This window comes from Zingiber officinale, chromosome 3B (genome assembly GCF_018446385.1).
Source record: "Zingiber officinale cultivar Zhangliang chromosome 3B, Zo_v1.1, whole genome shotgun sequence".
NCBI lineage: Eukaryota > Viridiplantae > Streptophyta > Magnoliopsida > Zingiberales > Zingiberaceae > Zingiber > Zingiber officinale.
In genome coordinates this window covers 32,899,173-32,917,663 of record NC_055991.1, presented here as the reverse complement: position 1 = coordinate 32,917,663, position 18,491 = coordinate 32,899,173, and the positions used below count along the sequence as shown (strand labels likewise).

The following is an 18,491-nucleotide window of genomic DNA, read 5'->3' as shown; positions in this document are numbered from 1 at the left end:
CCGAATTTGGCGACGTGTCGGTGGCTCCCCGTACAGGGTCTCCCATAGCCAATTTGAATTGACTTAAATACCCTCTTAGTTTCTTGTACATGTAAAGTGAATGGGTATATAGGGATTTGGGAGGTTGTGTGTATGTGTGTGTTTTATTTATTTATTCTTCATTTTTATTTTTATAATCTACATGGCTTTCTTCTAAATTATATAAGCAAGTTAAGTTAAGCAAGTGTCCGAGAAACCTCGAATGTTCCGTAATGGTGAATTGGGGATCGACTTGATCTACGGTGATAGCGAATTTTTAGGTTTATGCTGTCCATTTGAGGGCTGAGGATAATTGACAATGCCGACCACGACGGTGGCGACGGCGGCGGGGATGGCGGTGGTCTTATATTTCCTCTTCAGCCGGCGACTGGCTTCAGCGAGAGCAGACAGGGAGGAGGAGTGTGGCGGAGGGGGAAGATTATCCAAGGTGGGTGGGAGGACAGCGACGGCTGGGAGGAGGAGGATCTCGCGGAGACCGGCGCAGCCGCCGGCCACGTGGCGGGAGGCGGTGACGACGTTGGCTGACACACTTCGATTTACTTACTCAGAGACGCTGGGGAAGTGGCCGATCGGGGACCTGGCCTTCGGGATTAAGTATCTGATGAGGCGGCAGGTTAGTGCGTTTGGATCTCTGTGGATCTGTCGATCTTTTTGTTATCTGCCAACAAACTGTTCTTATGATTGCGTTTAGTCCTTTTGGATCTTGAAGTTTTGGATTTCTTCAATTGTATTTCGCTGTGTTGTTATTTCTTTTTTTTTTTTATTTTTGATTTAGATTTTTACAGGAATTGTCTGCTTGGTAGGTTTAGAGTACTACTGTTTCTTACTCCCTTCCTAATGAATAGTTACTGGTAGGGAGAAAACTGGTAATATTTCCGGAATCTGCATGTATATGAATACAGAGGACAATGTTTGATTCGATAGCAATTAACCTTTTTAATTTTTTATCAATAGTTTCCTTTGCTCCACCATATGATTCAGAGAAATGAGAAAAACATGCAAAATGATAACAAAAAAGCTTGGTAATAATAAATTAGTGGCTGAATGAAGTTCGAAAGGACAAAATCATCACACTACCTGCCAATGTTATTGATAAATAGTGTGGTCATGTTGATCCTTGTAACAGAATTAATTCTATTTGAATTTAAGCCTATGCTATCTTTTTGTTTCTCATAATAGGCCAGTCAAATTCTACATTCTCTAATATGTTTCATACCTTTCCAGGGTAACCTCAATGTTGCAAGTGTTTATGCTGGTAGTGATTGTCTAGAACTCAAAGGTCCTGAGATAATGGCTGAGTTGATTTGTTCATTAAGGCTAGTGAACCTCTGTTATCTTTTCTCCAAAAGACCGTTCCTGAATTTTCTTGAATCTGGTGGTTTTTCCAAAGAAGATGTGCTTCTCCAAGAACCCAAGGCAGGGGTGAGTAAGCATTAATATATTGGATAAGTGCATATTAGTTCTTCTCTTTATCATATTGTTTAATGAAAATGTTCAGAAAAGATAGTTAGATTATGATGGTATTTATGTGTTATTTAGAGTTTATGTGAAATTGTCTTTTGGCTTTTAATCTATTTTGGTGCTTATTATTGACTCTTTTTGCAGCTTTTGAAACCAGCTTTTACAATATTAGTTGATAGGGAAACTAAATGTTTTCTTCTACTGATACGTGGAACTCATAGTATTAAAGATACATTGACAGCAGCAACTGGTGCTGTGGTCCCTTTCCATCATTCAGTTTTAGATGAAGGTGGCGTGAAGAAATTAGTCTTAGGATACGCCCACTGTGGAATGGTAGCTGCAGCACGGTGGATAGCAAAATGTACTACACCCTTCCTTCTAAAGGCAGTTTATCAGCATCCCAATTACAAGATCAAAGTACCCTTCCCCCTATTTTCTTAGTTTAAATCTTTCACAGTATTTCATATTTTAACTTGCTTATTGTGTTTTTAATTCTTGTCTGGCAAGTGTCTTTTAGCACAATAGTTTTTGTTAGACCATCTAGCATACGTACAAATTAACAGCCTCATTTGTTCTCACTCTTACATGATTTAATTTCATCATTTCTTGGACAAGCTGCTGTTATGTTGATTTTTTTTTTTATCTTTTGAATAAAATTGTCTACCTTCTGATTAGTTCCCCTTCTATTTTTTTTTTATGTTAAACCTGTTTGCATTGCCAATTTTCTTGCTGATTTCACATGTAAACTCAATGAGATTGCAATTTATCAGTTGTATTGTAAGACGGCATTTAAGAGGATATGGGATGGAACTACCTTATGTATACACATTAGCATGGAAAACCTTATATGGTTCAAATAAATTAGATCACTATTCTCTGTTGATTGTACAGGTGTGCAATTGTACAATTTATCTGTATTAGGTCTTTACCTTGAACACAGTAATCTATTTATTAATTTATTTTTTGTGGTTATCTATTGTGTACCCCAGTCATGTGATAGATTATCACATTGCTTTATGGTAGTATTTTTCTGTTAGGTTCTTTTGAATGTTTGTTACATAGAATAATAATACTTTCTTGTGATTTTAAGATCGTTGGGCACTCTTTGGGAGGTGGAACTGCTGCACTTTTAACATATATTCTTCGAGAACGGAAAGAATTCTTTTCAAGTACCTGTACAGCATTTGCTCCAGGTGGGTGTATTCGAGCTTTTGTTTCCCATCGTCTTCAATTATAGATCTTAGAGAAAGAGTCAATACAATCATGCCTCACTTATTACTCGCTATAATATTTCTTTTGAATTTCAAATTGTGTTATCACAGTTAACCATAACTGCTGACTTTTGAGGATTTTGTTATGTAGTTCAAGTGAGAGGAGGAAAGAAAAGGAGTTAATTATATTATCTTATATTCACTATATCTCATTCTTCTTGTTTACTTGAACTGAATTGAAAAGAAATAAATACTATCACTTATTTATGTTTCTTAGATGCTTCAACTTCATTTCCTTCCATTTCCTTCTATCTAGGACAAAGTAAAATTAGAGGAACTGTAAATTCTTTTGCATATATTTTTTTTTCCTTCTACTTCTGTCCAAGTACACACAACAGAATGGTGTGTCACTTACCTTGACTCATCTAGGTTTTTGCCATGTAATTCACTACCCTAACTTGGCAAGATAATTTTTTTATCATATTATATTTTCTGATACTATGCATTTAACTGTTTCTGAAAATTACAGTCCTGCATAAAAGACACAAGTTGTGATACACTTTTGTTTTCTTTGTATTTTCTTCTTTTTTGTAGTTTTTTCATTAGATGGTGTGGTAAGTAATATGGTCAGTTATAAACAAATATGTTCGGAGAATTAAAGTAATATGGTGTCTAAGGTTTCATATCATCTTTGATGGGCCCTAATCTTTGGTACCTCAATCAATTAGTATAATAAATATATGAATCAAGAAACCCGAAACATGCATTCATTCTTTAAAACCATAAACGTCACTAGTTAGTCCGAATGTAGCTAATCTGGATGTGTATATCATCTATTTCCTTGATCTTGGTAACATTGTCGTCGCCCAGCTTTAACTCCCAAAGTCTACTGCCCTGTAAGTGGTGGTGAGGTACTCCTCTTAGAGACACAATAATAACACATCTCAGAGTCCATAATCCACTTCATATTGAAATCCTAGATATGTGCATAACCCCTATAGCATAAATTAGTGACACCTCATTGTTTGTCAATGCAACCATTGTTGTGATTAAAGGACTCAAATGGGCTAGGTCACCCCATGGCCCAATCTAACCTGGCATAAAATGGGTTGTGTTTTTGCATTACCTGACCCTGCCAACAGGTTTAGGTAGGGGGCCTCTACGCAATTTGGTCGGCAATTTGCAAGCCTGTTTAAGCACAACACAATTTCAAGCTATGCTTGCTTAGCCCAACATGAATCTGAACACCATGAGGTGAATTTTAATAGGGTCAGGCATGGTGATTTTTAATGTTATTTGGAAATGTACCATAGGAAAGAGGAAATTTTGGAAATATTAACAATGATTTGGTTCCTAAACAAAATCAATCAATAATCTTCTTGGCATGTGAATATTACTTGTAGTAATGATCCTAATTTGTAAATGAAAAATTATTATTTTCTTAGGAATAATAGAAAAATAAAGGTTACAAAAAAAGGGTTTAACATGCATATACATCTTGCTACTTTTCCTTAAGCTACCTTTTATAAAATTCTTAGATAAATGGAGTAATGTTAGTTTTTCATAAATAATTGGGAATTAAAACTTGATATTAAATTCATAGATCAATGGAGAAATATTATTTGTTTTCTAAATAGTAGGGAATCAAAGGTTATAAAACGTCAGCATTTATATCTTATAAATTACTCATTTTCTTTTTCTGTGATCTATTCTTATCCATAATCCTTAACAAGAACACATTTGCAAGCTGCTAGATCAAACATTCAACAGAATATTCCTTTATATTTATTGCTATTAAATTAGAATTGTTCCATGTTAAAAAAACTAAGTGTTCTATTTTGTTCAAAGGATTTACAACTTTCTTGCTGTGAAAGTTCCCTAAATCATAATTTATATGGGTGCAAGCAAGCCGACCCAAGCCAAGCTCGACTGTATTCAAATTTGTTCATTTAGTTATTGAGCTTGTTCTATCTTTTTATTAAAAATTATAAATAAGCTTTGTCAAACCTTTCTAACACTATTAATTTTCAATTGACATAAATGGTAGAATCTAGTTTCAACATGCTAACGCCCGCATCTTGTTGATATTGATCATCCATCTGTGTAGATATGATTGAATGAATTTTATTCAACTTGCCTTTGATACCACTTATTAGGCTTGAATCTCTGCAACCTCAATCAATCAAAGTAGCGTAATGCAATGGATGAGTAGAATTTGCACATAAATTTGGATGAATCAAGGATTTCAAACATGCATTAATGGAGAAAACGACGCACATCAAGAACACAATATTTCTGTGGAAAAACTTCTTTTGCAAAGGACAAGAGTAAAAAATTAAAGAAATAGTAAATCCATTAATACCAAGAATGAGTACACACTGTTACCAGAATGTGCTACATAATTACAACTTCTGTTATCCTTTACTTTCTTGCTGTCCAACTGAACCTGGCCCAACATTCTCGCTAGGGTTGCAAATTGCCCCACAATCTTATGGTTTAACTAAATTTGATTTTGGATTGGCATGATGATTTGGTCTTAGCGCCCCAAGTCTTTTAATGATCCAACTTGTAGTAGGCAGATTTGGCAAGTTGTTTTCCATTTCATTTACTTTAGTACTATAATTACACCCGAAGATAAAATCCCCCATCACTTTCATAATTTTGAATTTCGAGTTGTCTGTGGCTAGGTTATCATAAACTAATGGCATGCATCTTGTAATTCATCACGCCAATTAACAGATAGAAACTTCGAAGTGCATCAGATCTTTTTACTAGTAAATAGAACCTAGCTTGTCTTCCTATTTTGTCATGCATGATGTTTTATATGCAACTGAGCATTGATAATCAATATTTAATGTGCATTCTAGCATACAATCTGTTATCTAGAGTTAGCTTTAAAGCTGGACTATGCATATAGTAAGTAGGTATGGTATTTTGGCGAAAACATAGGAATGGCAGCAGATTATCCGACATTGTCAATACGCCTTTGGTACATTTGAAGATAACTGCAGAGCTTTATTGACCTTAGGCAATCAGCTGACTAAGAAAGGCACTAGTTTAATATTAATTCATGGTTGATATATCAGCAGAATAGAGTATAAGCATGCATGTTTATTTGTTCTTTGCTACAAAAATATGTATACATTCAATTTAAATATAAAATTTTACATTTCCTTTCTTTCTATCCTTTTAATGCCTGACAGTTGTTGGGACTCAGGCTTTTTTTGTTGTTGTTGTTGCCATCATCATTGTGTCATGCTCAGCAGATTTATTTCAAAGTAGTTGTGTAATATTGTGCATAAGAAATAAGTACCATTACTCAAGCAACAGGGCCTTATATATTTCATGCTATGTTTGGCTAGTGGAACAATATTGGCAATGGTAAAAGAGTAAATTATCTAGTTGCATTTTTGTCTGTTCAACTTTTTTTCCCCCGTGTGACAGCTGCTTGTATGACATGGGAGTTGGCAGAGTCTGGCAAGGACTTCATTACCACAATTATTAATGGCTCCGATCTGGTTCCAACATTTTCAACTGCTTCTATAGATGATCTGCGATCGGAGGTACACAAGTCATATTTTTAGTTGATTCTAGCTTAATTTATGGTAATTTGGGCCCTCAAAACTTGCTAGGATATTTTATCTTGTAGCATTGGGCTCGATAAGTTGGGAATGAAGGTTATGCAATGGAGATTAGAATTTAATTTCTTTTTTCTAAAGTTGCGACTGCTTCACAGGGAATAAATATTCTTTTTCCCAATTCATCTTTTGCTTTTTTTCCCCCTTGATTTATCTTGGAGAAACATCACAACGCAACTTACTACCAATAAAAATACACGAGCAAACAAAAGACGTAAAAAATATGACAAGGAGATAGATGTGCCTTGTAGCAGTTCACCTTAGCATCTTTATTTTACTCATGTAAAATTGTCTCAACTACTAAACTACTCAAGGAACCTAGGGTATGGCACCTAGACACAGCTTTTAAAATCGTTGGATAGTTGTGCTTTGCTTTCATCAAGACCATGGTTATTTATCTGCAGTTCTGCAATTATCATTTGCTTTCACTTTAGGCTAATCTTTGCACATTTTGGCTGGTATGTAGATTTTAAATGTTTAGTCACATAATCACGGCGTTAAATTTTTACCGCAGAGAATACTGCAAGCACACAACGGATTTTGCATGCTTTCCCTATGAATACTTTCCAGCGCCACTGAAGTCGGTTTTCTGATTTTCTAGTTAATTATTATGTGCTTTTGCCTGCAATGTAGGTTACAGCATCATCATGGTTAAATGACCTGAGAGATCAAATACAACGTACTCGATTCTTAAATGTTCTTTATCGCTCTGCATCTGCTTTGGGCTCTCGTCTGCCATCTATATCTAGTGCAAGAGCTAGGGTTGCAGGTGCCGGTGCACTACTTCAGCCTGTTTCCAGCAAAACTCAGGTCACATTCTACATGGAACATTATGCTTTTATCGCTTTTCATAACTAAATTAATGCAAATAATTATAAAAGTTAATAAGAACAAAATCCTTAATCTTTTTATTCAAAGGGGAAAGGAATAGACTTGTGACTGGGAATCCTCTTTTGACGATTGTTGCCATGTGAATTTGAATGTGAATGTCTTTCAGTGACCTTATATGCTGAACTGGTGATATAGATGTATACACCATAGTTGCTGAACTGGTGACATAGATGTATACACCATTGTTTTTTGTCACACATCATGATGGTAAGACAAGGTTAGTATGGAATGTGTTGAAATATTAATTCTAAAAGAAAACTGAGGAAAATAAATGTTTCCTTAAAACTAACTTATGGGACAGCCTAGTTAATAGTTGATTACCAAATCACCAAACTGCAGTGAGAAGGATAGTTATTGCCAAGGCAGCAGGTAAAAAAAGATGCTAAATAATTAGAATATACCATACCAAAAGGAAGCATGCTAAAGAGAACATTACTATATGCCGACTTCCTCCAGTATGCTGAGATTTGTCAGATTTGCAGCTACAAAAGACAACTGAATAAATATCGTTTAATAGAGTGCTCACCCAATAGACAACAAAACAGATGCAATACTGCTATAATGAAGATATTGCAACATGTTCCATATCTCTATGATGGTCATGTACCTAGGATATCTGGATAAATAACTAGTTTGTGATCCTGCAGTCATGATGTGTCAACTCATGCCTTTTCTAGACAAGGAGTGAAATTCATTTGACTTATATATCCTTGCAAATGTAGCTTAGATCTTTCTTCCTGCAATAATGGCTAAATTTTTTTATTCAGGTGTGAATAGTTTCTATTTTATGACTTATGTGTCCTTTGTTTTTTTCTGATTGTACAAGCACTTAAATTGTTTGCTGATGTTAGCATTTTGTGCTTTTCCATTACACAGGTTGTGGTAAAACACGCTCAATATGTTGCTCAAGTAGTTGTAAGGAGCCAATATTCGCTGTCATCTTGGACGTGTATGGGGGCACGCCGTCGTGCTGTTTGCACAACTAAAGAGAAGTCATCTGACATGGATTCCCCATTTGAAACAAATTTAGGGACAACTATTGTTGATTGTAGCAATCACTTGGATGATCCACATTCTGATAGTTCACAAGGCTCAGACAATGAGGAAACAGAGGAAGATGAGCTAATACAGCGAGATCAAGTTGTCAATGCCTCTGCGGTGGAAGAATTGACAGGTGATTTGTGGTTTGATCTAGAAAAAGAACTCAACCAGGCTGAGTCCTCTACTGCAGAAGCGCAGCAGGAAGTGGAGGCTGCTGTGAAAGAAATAATAGATGAGGAAAATGCAGTGTTACAAGCAGAGAAGCAGCATAGCACAATTGTCGCTACGGAGACCCTCCAGTTTTACCCTCCTGGTAAAATCATGCACATGGTTTTGTTGCCAACTTCAGATCCTCAGGAAGATCAAACCGAGCATATCTTACTTGATGAAAACAATGTCGGCATCTATGAAACCCCCAGATACCTCTATAGTAAGATTAGACTTTCAAGAACTATGATCAATGATCATTACATGCCTATGTACAAAAAAATTATGGAGCTATTGATTGATAAGCTCGCTAAGGAAAAGGAGGATGATCACAGAGACACAGTTTCATAATGTTAATTAATACATCTAAATATGAGCTTTGGTTATGTTCATATTTCGTAGATATCAAGTTATCTGCCTACTCCAAGCGTGAGACAAAGGTTCAAGTCTTCAAGTGGAACAATTTATTTATCGATCAATTTTATTTAATATCCATTAGACAAACTATTGGACAATCATTTCGGTAGAATCTACACAAGTCTTGTTTTATATCCTTTAGATTTAGTATACAACTATGATCCTCAATATATTAATAACTATTTAAGTCAAATTAGAGACCCATCTTATCTAATATCTGTTAGGTTTAGTACATAAATATAATTATTTGTAAATGTAATTATGGATATTGAACAATCAGATCAATTGAATCCGAGATTAATCTTATTTAATTTCTATAACTTAAGTGCACAAATTTTAAACCATTGATAAAGCAAGTAATCATTTATACTATAGGAGTGGCCTATAAATTTTGGATCAATTCCTAATGGAGCCGTTTAGGGTGAGAAGTAATCTACAATTTAATCTCATTTTTCACACATGAGTGAATTTTATATTTAATATCCATAGGGTTTAGTACACAAACATAAACATCAAGAAATTTAACTATGAATATTAACACCCTTTTCAATCAAATCCAAAACAATATCTGAAAAATATGAAAATATACCGGGAGGAAAGCTATATTAATTCTGTATATATAAAACAATCGTTAATTATAAAAATATATACAACTTCTTAATATATAAAATAGGAAAACAAAGACTTAATTTAATATGAATTAATTACATAGAATATATTTAGGAAATCATATTTAATTAAATTGATTTGGTCAATCAATTAGAATCATTTCGTCAATCAATTAGAATCATTTCTTTAATACTCCTTCTTAAGTTGGAGCATGGATGTTAAAAATACCCAGCTTGTAAACAAGTGTGCGAAATGGAGATTCACCTAATGCCTTGGTGAATATGTCTGCGATCTGGTTTTCACTTGGCATATAAGCGAACAATGTGATAGTCTATCTCAATGTGTTTTGTCCTTTCATGAAAAATCGGATTGGCAGCGATGTGCATAGCTACTTAATTATCACAATATAAAAGTACTGGTTGTTGATGATTAATGCCCAAATCTCATAATAAGTATCTTAGCCAAGTTATTTCACAAGTAGTGGAAGTCATGGATCTATATTCTACCTCAACTGAAGACTTAGATACAGTGGCATGTTTCTTACTTTTCCATGAGTTAAGAGCTTTTCTAAGAAAAACACAATAATCAGTGACTGAATGCCGTGTAGAAATGTCTCCTCCCCAGTCTGCATCGCAGAATCCGACCAAACTTAAATCACCTTTATAAGGAAAAAATAATCCTTGTCCTGGTGTATCATTTAAATATCGAAGCTATCGATGAACTGCATCAAGGTGAGGCTGTCTAGGATCTTGCATAAATTGACTAAGAGTATTGACTAGAAATGAAATTTCTAGTCTTGTGATGGTTAAGAAGATCAACTTTCCTATCAATCGTCGATAATGCATCGGATCTTTGAGTAAGTTGTCATTATTTGAGGTGAGCTTCAAGGATTGTTCCATGGGAAACTTAGCAGGTTTTACACCAAGCAATCCTGCTTCTTGAAGAAGATTGAGTGTGTATTTGCGTTGGTTGATGGAAATGCCACTTTTTAGAATGTGCTACTTCAATTCCAAGGAAATATTTTAACATTCCAAGGTCCTTCAATTTAAAGCAAGTTACAAGAAAAGCTTTCACATTGTTGATGGCCTTTTGATCATTCCCTGCTATATTCATATCATCAACATACAATAAGATGATTGTAAAGGAATTTCCACACACCTGTGTGAAGAGTGAGTAATCAGCCCATGATTGTTGGAAACCAAACTTGGTAATCCGTAAAGGGATTTATGAAGTTGACATACAAGTGACTTCCCCTATCGACGAAAACCAGGGGTGGTTGCATATAGACTTCTTCCGCAAGGTCACCATGTAAAAATGCATTTTGAACATCCATTTGGTGAAGGGCCCAACCACGAACAGATGCGATAGGTAGTATGCATCGAAGAGTGGTGGATTTTGCAACTGGAGCAAATGTTTCATTGTAATCAATACATTCTCGTTGGGTGTATCCTTTGGCAACTATACAGGCTTTATATCTTTCAACAGTACCATTAGAGTTGTACTTGATCTTGTATACCCATTTTCATCCAATGGGGTGATGTCCTGTGGGAAGAGGAACAAGGGACCAAGTCTTATTTTCTTCCAGTGCAGAAATTTCAGCATTCATCGCTTCAATCCATTTTTGGTCTTTACAGGCCTGCTCATATGTTTCTAGCTCGACCAAGTGAGAAACATTATAGATGAAAGTATTGTTGGTGCAATCGACCTAGGTTTTGATCGGTACGATCAAGGTTTTGATGTGTGTGTCAAAGAGTTTAAGTTAGGTTCATCCTTGTATTTGATATGTGTATTTGAGTTGTGCAGGTTCGCAAGATACACATGTGACTCAGGTTGATGGCTTCGGGTCCGGTGAAGGATGAAGCATCCGAGGGACCGTGGACAAGGCAGCGAGGACAAGAGCCGAGGGAAGCAATTTCGAGGCATACGCGAAGGATGGCATTGGGGACGAGCCGCAGGCTTGAATGCATCCGAGGGACGAGAGCCAAAGAAAGTATGCTTGAAGGTTCTGTTAAAGCTGCAAAGGAAGCGTCAAAAGAGTCGTAAGGGTGAGGGTACGAGTGCACGAGAGATTGTACTCGGAGTAAAAACATAAATTCTAGGGTTTACTATAGCGTTACTGTAGCAGTACTGTAGCAGTCGACTGCATGTTTTAGCAGTCGACTGGTGCAGTCGACTGCGCAGTCGACTGGGCGCGAACAGAATGGTTCTGTTCGTTCGGTCGGTGTAGATCAGTCGACTGCAAGTTTTAGCAGTCGACTGCACCAGTCGACTGCTAGTTTTAGCAGTCGACTGGTAAATGACCGTTGGTGCTGGAAAGTAGCCGTTGGCTACCTCCAACGGTAACACCAGTCGACTGCATGTTTTAGCAGTCGACTGGTGCCGAGATGAGTTGATATGATGATCAACTCTCTCCCTTATTTATAAGGAAGCTTTGGGGCTTGAAGGAGGATACTAATGATTATTGAATAACTCCTTGTCATTGCCCAAAAGCTTCCAAGCCTACTCTCTTCCTCCTAAACATAAGTTCATCATTGTAAAGAGGAAGAGATCCTTTGTGAGAGGTTTGCTCCACCGAGAAGGAGAAAGCTCTAGCCGGAGATTGCCGGGGACTGATCCACCGAAGGATCAAGGGCTCGTCCACCTCAAGGACACGTCGTGGAGTAGGAGCAAGCAATCTCCGAACCACGTAAAAGAATCGTGTTAGCGTTTGTATTCTTACTCATTGCTTTCTTGTTTTAGTTTCATTTCCGCTTGCGCAAACTAATCGTGTAGAGAAGAAATCGAAGTTGGGGGTGACCTAGCTATCCAACCCCCCTTCTAGCCGGCCACCGATCCCCTACAAGTGGTATCAGAGCAAGGATGCCCTTCAACGGACTAATCGCCAAGAAGAGCACTTCATCAAAATGGCCGGCTCAAACATTCATCCACCCAAATTCGAAGGGGACTTCTCTTGGTGGAAGAAGAGGATGGAGGTATTTTTCGAAACCGATTTTGACATAATGCTAATCATGGAAAATGGTTTCGAAGTGCCTAGGGATCAAGACAATAAGATACTTGAGAAAACAAGGTGGAGCAAGAAGCAAAGGGAAGAACATTTAGCAAATTCAAAAGTCATCCATCATCTACTAAATGTTCTTCCCCAACAAGAAGTAACAAGGGTGGGAACCTACTCAAGCGCCAAGGAGTTATGGGAAAAGCTAGTGGAGCTTCATGAAGGCACATCAGAGGCAAAATTGGCAAGAAGAGATCTTCTCCGAACTCAACTCAACAATGTAAAGCTTGAGAAGGGAGATAAGGTATCTACACTTCATGCTAAAATTAAAGAAATTTTAAGTGGACTAACAAGTGTAGGTGAGAAACTCTCCAACCGAGACATCATAATGAAAGCCATCAATGCCTTCCCAAGAAACTCGACATGGAGCTCTATTGTAGATTCATTCTACATTTCAAAGGATCTAGAGAAGAGCTCTCTAGATAAATTCTTCTCAACAATGGAGCTTCACGAAACAAGGGTTGAAGGATTAGAAGGAGAAGCAAATAGATCAAGAGGAGTAGCCCTTGTGGCAAACAAGGGAAAGGGTAAGAAGAAGAAGTCTTCATCCCCACCATCCTCCGACTCCGAAGAATCAAGTGCCTCAATGGATAGTGATCAAGAGGCATATATGGTAAGGAAGATGAGAAAAGAATTTAAATCTTTTTCTTCTAACAAATCACATGCTAGGAGAAGTTTAAGGGGCAAGAGTAGAAGAAGAAAGATCAAATGCTACAATTGTCAAGGAGAGGGACATATGAGAGATGATTGCCCTCTCTTGAAGAAGAAGGAAGGGAAGAAGAAGGAGGAGAAGAAGACAAAAGAAAAGGGGAAGAAGGCTCAAAACCTAAAAGCAACATGGGATGATCCTTCATCATCATCGGAGGAAGAAGAGCACCATGTAGTAAATTTTGCTTTAATGGGAATTGATGATGTAGCCTCCACCTCATCCAAGCAAGAAGAAGGAAGGAGCTCAAGTGAAGATGAAGAGGGGAGCTCAAGTGAAGGGGGAGGTCAAACTTCGGATTCGGACTTCTCGGTAAGTGAGGTACATAATCTTCCTCCCCATATTTTAATTAAAATTATTTCAAGCATAAATGATGATTTGTTCAATGCAAAAAGGAGAAATAAATCCTTGAAACATGAGATTATGTGTCTTGAAGAAAAATTAGAATCCATGTCTTCTAAGGACAATGATATGCATGCTTCTTCTTCTTCAAGTTCAAATGTATCATGTTTAGAAGAAGAAAATAAGGAATTAAGGAAAAAGGTAGAATACCTTACCAATGCCCTTAGGAAATTTGAAATTGGCTCTAAAACCCTAAATATGATCATTGGGAGCCAAAGGGCAAGTTTTAAGAAAAATGAGATAGGATACAATGAACCAAATAATGACAAGACCTATCATTGTCTACTTGCTAGGGGGCAATCAAAAACCAAGACCATAGAACGAAAATGGATCCCCAAGGAATATTTGGTTAACTCAATTAGAAAGAATTTCTATTGGGTGCCAAAATCAATCCTCAAGGGTTAGAAGATTTTGGGTTTAGTCAACCAATGAAATCATAGTTCAAATCCTTGAAAAATAGTTGACTTGAGACCTTAAGGGGGAGCACTTAGCCTTGATAGAAATTCATGATCAATAGGGCTAAGTAGAGGTTACCTTTATCTCACAATGACTTGAATTATATTCTAACCATAAATGTGAGATACTAGGATGATACAAATAATTCACTTATGCTTATTGCATTTTGATGAGTTATGAAATGTATCAATTTTTAGTGATCATAGGTCAACTATGGGGAAAGCAAATGTTTAATTAATGGACATCTTGCCCATAGATCATAGTTGGACATTTCAAATGTTTTGAAAACAATTCTATGTTTTATTTACTGTGGTTTAGCTATTTTGAAACATATGATTGCAAAACAAGGTTTCAAATTGATACAAACTTGATTGATTTTTAAAGTGTTTGAGTTTTTATCAAAACTTCAAAAATATGATGAATTTTCATGGAAACATATTTTTCCTTGTTAAAGATCATTATAAGAAATATGTGTTCAAAATTTCATGATTTTTCGAATTTTCTAGAATTTTTTATGTATTTCTGAAGTTGGCTTCAGAATGCTGAAATTTGGTTTTGGTATGTGCCAGTCGACTGCGACAGTTAGCAGTCGACTGGTAGTTGTTTCCCAGCACATTGAAGAGCTGGTTTTGGGTATTTTTAAGTCCACATTGATACCATAGTATGTATACATGTTTGGTACAATTTTTGATGGTGTCAAAGGGGGAGAAATGCAAAGGTTTAAGTTAAAAAACCTAACTATGTGCAAAACTTGAAAATTATGGTTGAGAGCATATGTTAAGGGGGAGCTTGGGTATTATGCTTTGCTTCTAATTTTCATGTTGATATTTATGCCTAACTTAAACATATTTCCACATATCAAAAAGGGGGAGATTGTTGGTGCAATCGACCTAGGTTTTGATCGGTACGATCATAGTTTTGATGTGTGTGTCAAAGAGTTTAAGTTAGGTTCATCCTTGTATTTGATATGTGTATTTGAGTTGTGCAGGTTCGCAAGATACACATGCGACTCAGGTTGATGGCTTCGGGTCCGGTGAAGGATGAAGCATCCGAGGGACCGTGGACAAGGCAGCGAGGACAAGGGCCGAGGGAAGCAATTTCGAGGCATACGCGAAGGATGGCATTAGGGACGAGCCGCAGGCTTGAATGCATCCGAGGGACGAGAGCCAAAGAAAGTATGCTTGAAGGTTCTGTTAAATCTGCAAAGGAAGCGTCAAAAGAGTCGTAAGGGTGAGGGTACGAGTGCACGAGAGATTGTACTCGGAGTAAAAACATAAATTCTAGGGTTTACTGTAGCAGTACTGTAGCAGTACTGTAGTAGTCGACTGCATGTTTTAGCAGTCGACTGGTGCAGTCGACTGCGCAGTCGACTGGGCTCGAACAGAATGGTTCTGTTTGTTCGGTCGGTGTAGATCAATCGACTGCAAGTTTTAGCAGTCGACTGCACCAGTCGACTGCTAGTTTTAGCAGTCGACTGGTAAATGACCGTTGGTGCTGGAAAGTAGCCGTTGGCTACCTCCAACGGTAACACCAGTCGACTGCATGTTTTAGCAGTCGACTGGTGCCGAGATGAGTTGATATGATGATCAACTCTCTCCTCTTATTTATAGGGAAGCTTTAGGGCTTGAAGGAGGTTACTAATGATTATTGAATAACTCCTTATCATTGCCCAAAAGCTTCCAAGCCTACTCTCTTCCTCCTAAACCTAAGTTCATCATTGTAAAGAGGAAGAGATCCTTTGTGAGAGGTTTGCTCCACTGAGAAGGAGAAAGCTCTAGCCGGAGATTGTCGGGGACTGATCCACCGAAGGATCAAGGGCTCGTCCACCTCAAGGACACGCCGTGGAGTAGGAGCAAGCAATCTCCGAACCACGTAAAAGAATCGTGTTAGCGTTTGTGTTCTTACTCATTGCTTTCTTGTTTTAGTTTCATTTCCGCTTGCGCAAACTAACCGTGTAGAGAAGAAATCAAAGTTGGGGGTGACCTAGCTATCCAACCCCCCTTCTAGCCGGCCACCGATCCCCTACAAGTATGGTGTGAAGGAGAAAGATTACAATATGACACATACCTTGATAATGGGTGTTGAGTGCTGGATTTAACCAGAAGAGACGAGGTAGTGGCTAACAGAGTATGGTTGACTTGATAATCTCGAAAGTGGGATGGTTTGTGACTAGGTCTAGTAGATCTTCAGAGTAGTGATTCTGGTTGAAGAGAAATTTCATTCGGCTGATGTGGTTGTTCTTGTGTGTTCGGGTTGTGTGTAGGCATGATATTAGGTTAGAGGTTAATGTGGCTATGAGTAGGATTATTGACATCTTATGTAGGTTGAGTGATTAAAGATATCTCTATGTCGTTATCGATAGGCTTTGGCAAAACTGGCATATCGTCTTGGTCATCATATGACGTGGTTGAGTATGGAAAAATATTTTCATAAAATATGGCATCTCGAGAAGTAATAATTTTTCTGTCAACCAAATCATAGAGAAGATACCCTTTTTGTCCTGGTGGATACCCAAGAAAAATAGAACGTTGTGCACAAGCATCGAATTTATGAGTGAGTTGTAGATTTGTGGCAAAACAAAGACAACTATAGATCCGTAAGTGGGAATAAGAGGGTATTTTATTATGCAATTTTTCATATGGTGTTTTATTTGATAAAAGTGGTGTGGGTAAATGATTAACAAGATAACATGATGCTTTAATGTGCCTCCCTCCCCCAATTTCAAAGGAAGATTGGCTTGAAAGCGAATACATTTAAGAGATGACGATGTTTACGTTCAACTACCTCATTTTGTTGGGGTGTGGAAGTACAGGATTGATAAAAATTGGTGTCATTGCTATCAAAGAAGGTTTGCAAAGAAAGAAATTCTAGCCCATTATCATATCTTAATGTTTTGACTTAGTGATTATGTTGTGTTTTGACCCAAGAGAAAAAATTCTTGATGATTAATTGAACTTCAGACTTTTGACGCATGAGATGAACCCAAGTATAACGAGAATAATCATCAACAATAGTCAAAAAGTATTTTGCTCCATAATAGGAGTGGATTCTATGGGGCCCCCAAATATCACAATGTATTAGATCAAAAGGTTCATGATTGGAAATATTACTAATGCAAAAATGTAAACGATATTGTTTTTCTAAATGATAAATATCACAAACATTGCTTGATTCTAAAGAAATATCTGAAATAATTTTAGATAATGACCAGAGTGGATGAACGGAGGGATGCCCAAGACGTTTATACCAGAGGTTGGATGTATGGTTGATGGTGCTGCAAAGGTGAGGGATCAGCTTCACTATAAGGTAATACAAGCCATTACTTTGTTTGCCCAACCCAATTGTCTTCTTCGTAGTTAAATCCTGCACAACAATCAGGGTAAAATGTCACTTTGCAACCTAGAGCCTGTGTAAGTTTGCTAATGGAAAGCAAGTTTAACTTGAATTTTGGAACATAGAGTACATTCTCAACAGTCATATTGTTGCTTAATTTCTTAGACCCGATGGATTTTATCTCTGCATGTCCTCCATTTGGTAATTGCACAACAGCATTTTTAGAGAAAAATTTAATTGCAGTACGTGGAGTATTACATACGTGATCAGTAGCACCACTGTCCAAAATCCATGTACTCTTGGTATAAATAGAATCGATACCTGAGGTATTGATAAGAGGTTCAGTGTTACTGATGTCTTTACGAAGGAGGGTCATAATCTGATCATATTCTTTTGTCATCAATTGCTTGGTTTCACTCCTCTCAATATTGGGAACTGCAGGGGAATTTATAGATTTTTTGCCTTTCGGTTTAATGTCTTTGCCATGATATTTGTGCCCCCGAGGAAAACCATGAATATAGAAGCAATGATCGATGGTATGGCCATCCATTTCAGTATTGGTACAGTAGAGCCTTTTGCTGCTCGTTGAGCGGTGAGATTTTACCTCGGTGACCCATCGAGAACCAATCTGATTTTGTGTCTTGGGTTGTGCAAAATTTACAACATGTCCAGAATTATTTCTGTTGGTCGCCACGTCACTTTATCTCTCATGTTGTAAAATAAGTGCAAGGACCTTTCGGGTGTCGGGAAGCCCCGGGGGAGTCTCAGCCAGAGGAAAAATCTGGTAGCATCTCCCCTATACACGTGACAATCTGAAACATTTATACATACAAAAATATACATCAGCCACACACTATTGGAATATATACACAACCACGCAGTTTATACTCAACCCTCAACCCACTCGGTTGGAACATAATATTCACAACCACGTGTGTGTGTGTGTATATATATATATATATATATATATATATATATATATATATATATATATATATATATATATATATATATATATATAACCCACT

At 37.2% G+C, this 18,491-nt stretch overlaps 1 protein-coding gene across 1 annotated transcript; it reads left to right on the top strand.

Annotated features, from left to right (window-relative positions):
• The first annotated feature begins 198 nt into the window (after positions 1 to 198).
• LOC122056343 lies at positions 199 to 8,891 on the top strand. The gene is made up of 7 exons (XM_042618263.1): positions 199 to 652; positions 1,264 to 1,461; positions 1,645 to 1,917; positions 2,591 to 2,693; positions 6,156 to 6,274; positions 6,983 to 7,159; positions 8,117 to 8,891. Exons 1-7 carry the CDS (start codon positions 338 to 340, stop codon positions 8,837 to 8,839), a joined length of 1,908 nt encoding a protein of 635 aa, XP_042474197.1. The 5' UTR covers positions 199 to 337; the 3' UTR covers positions 8,840 to 8,891.
• Positions 8,892 to 18,491: the final 9,600 nt, after the last annotated feature.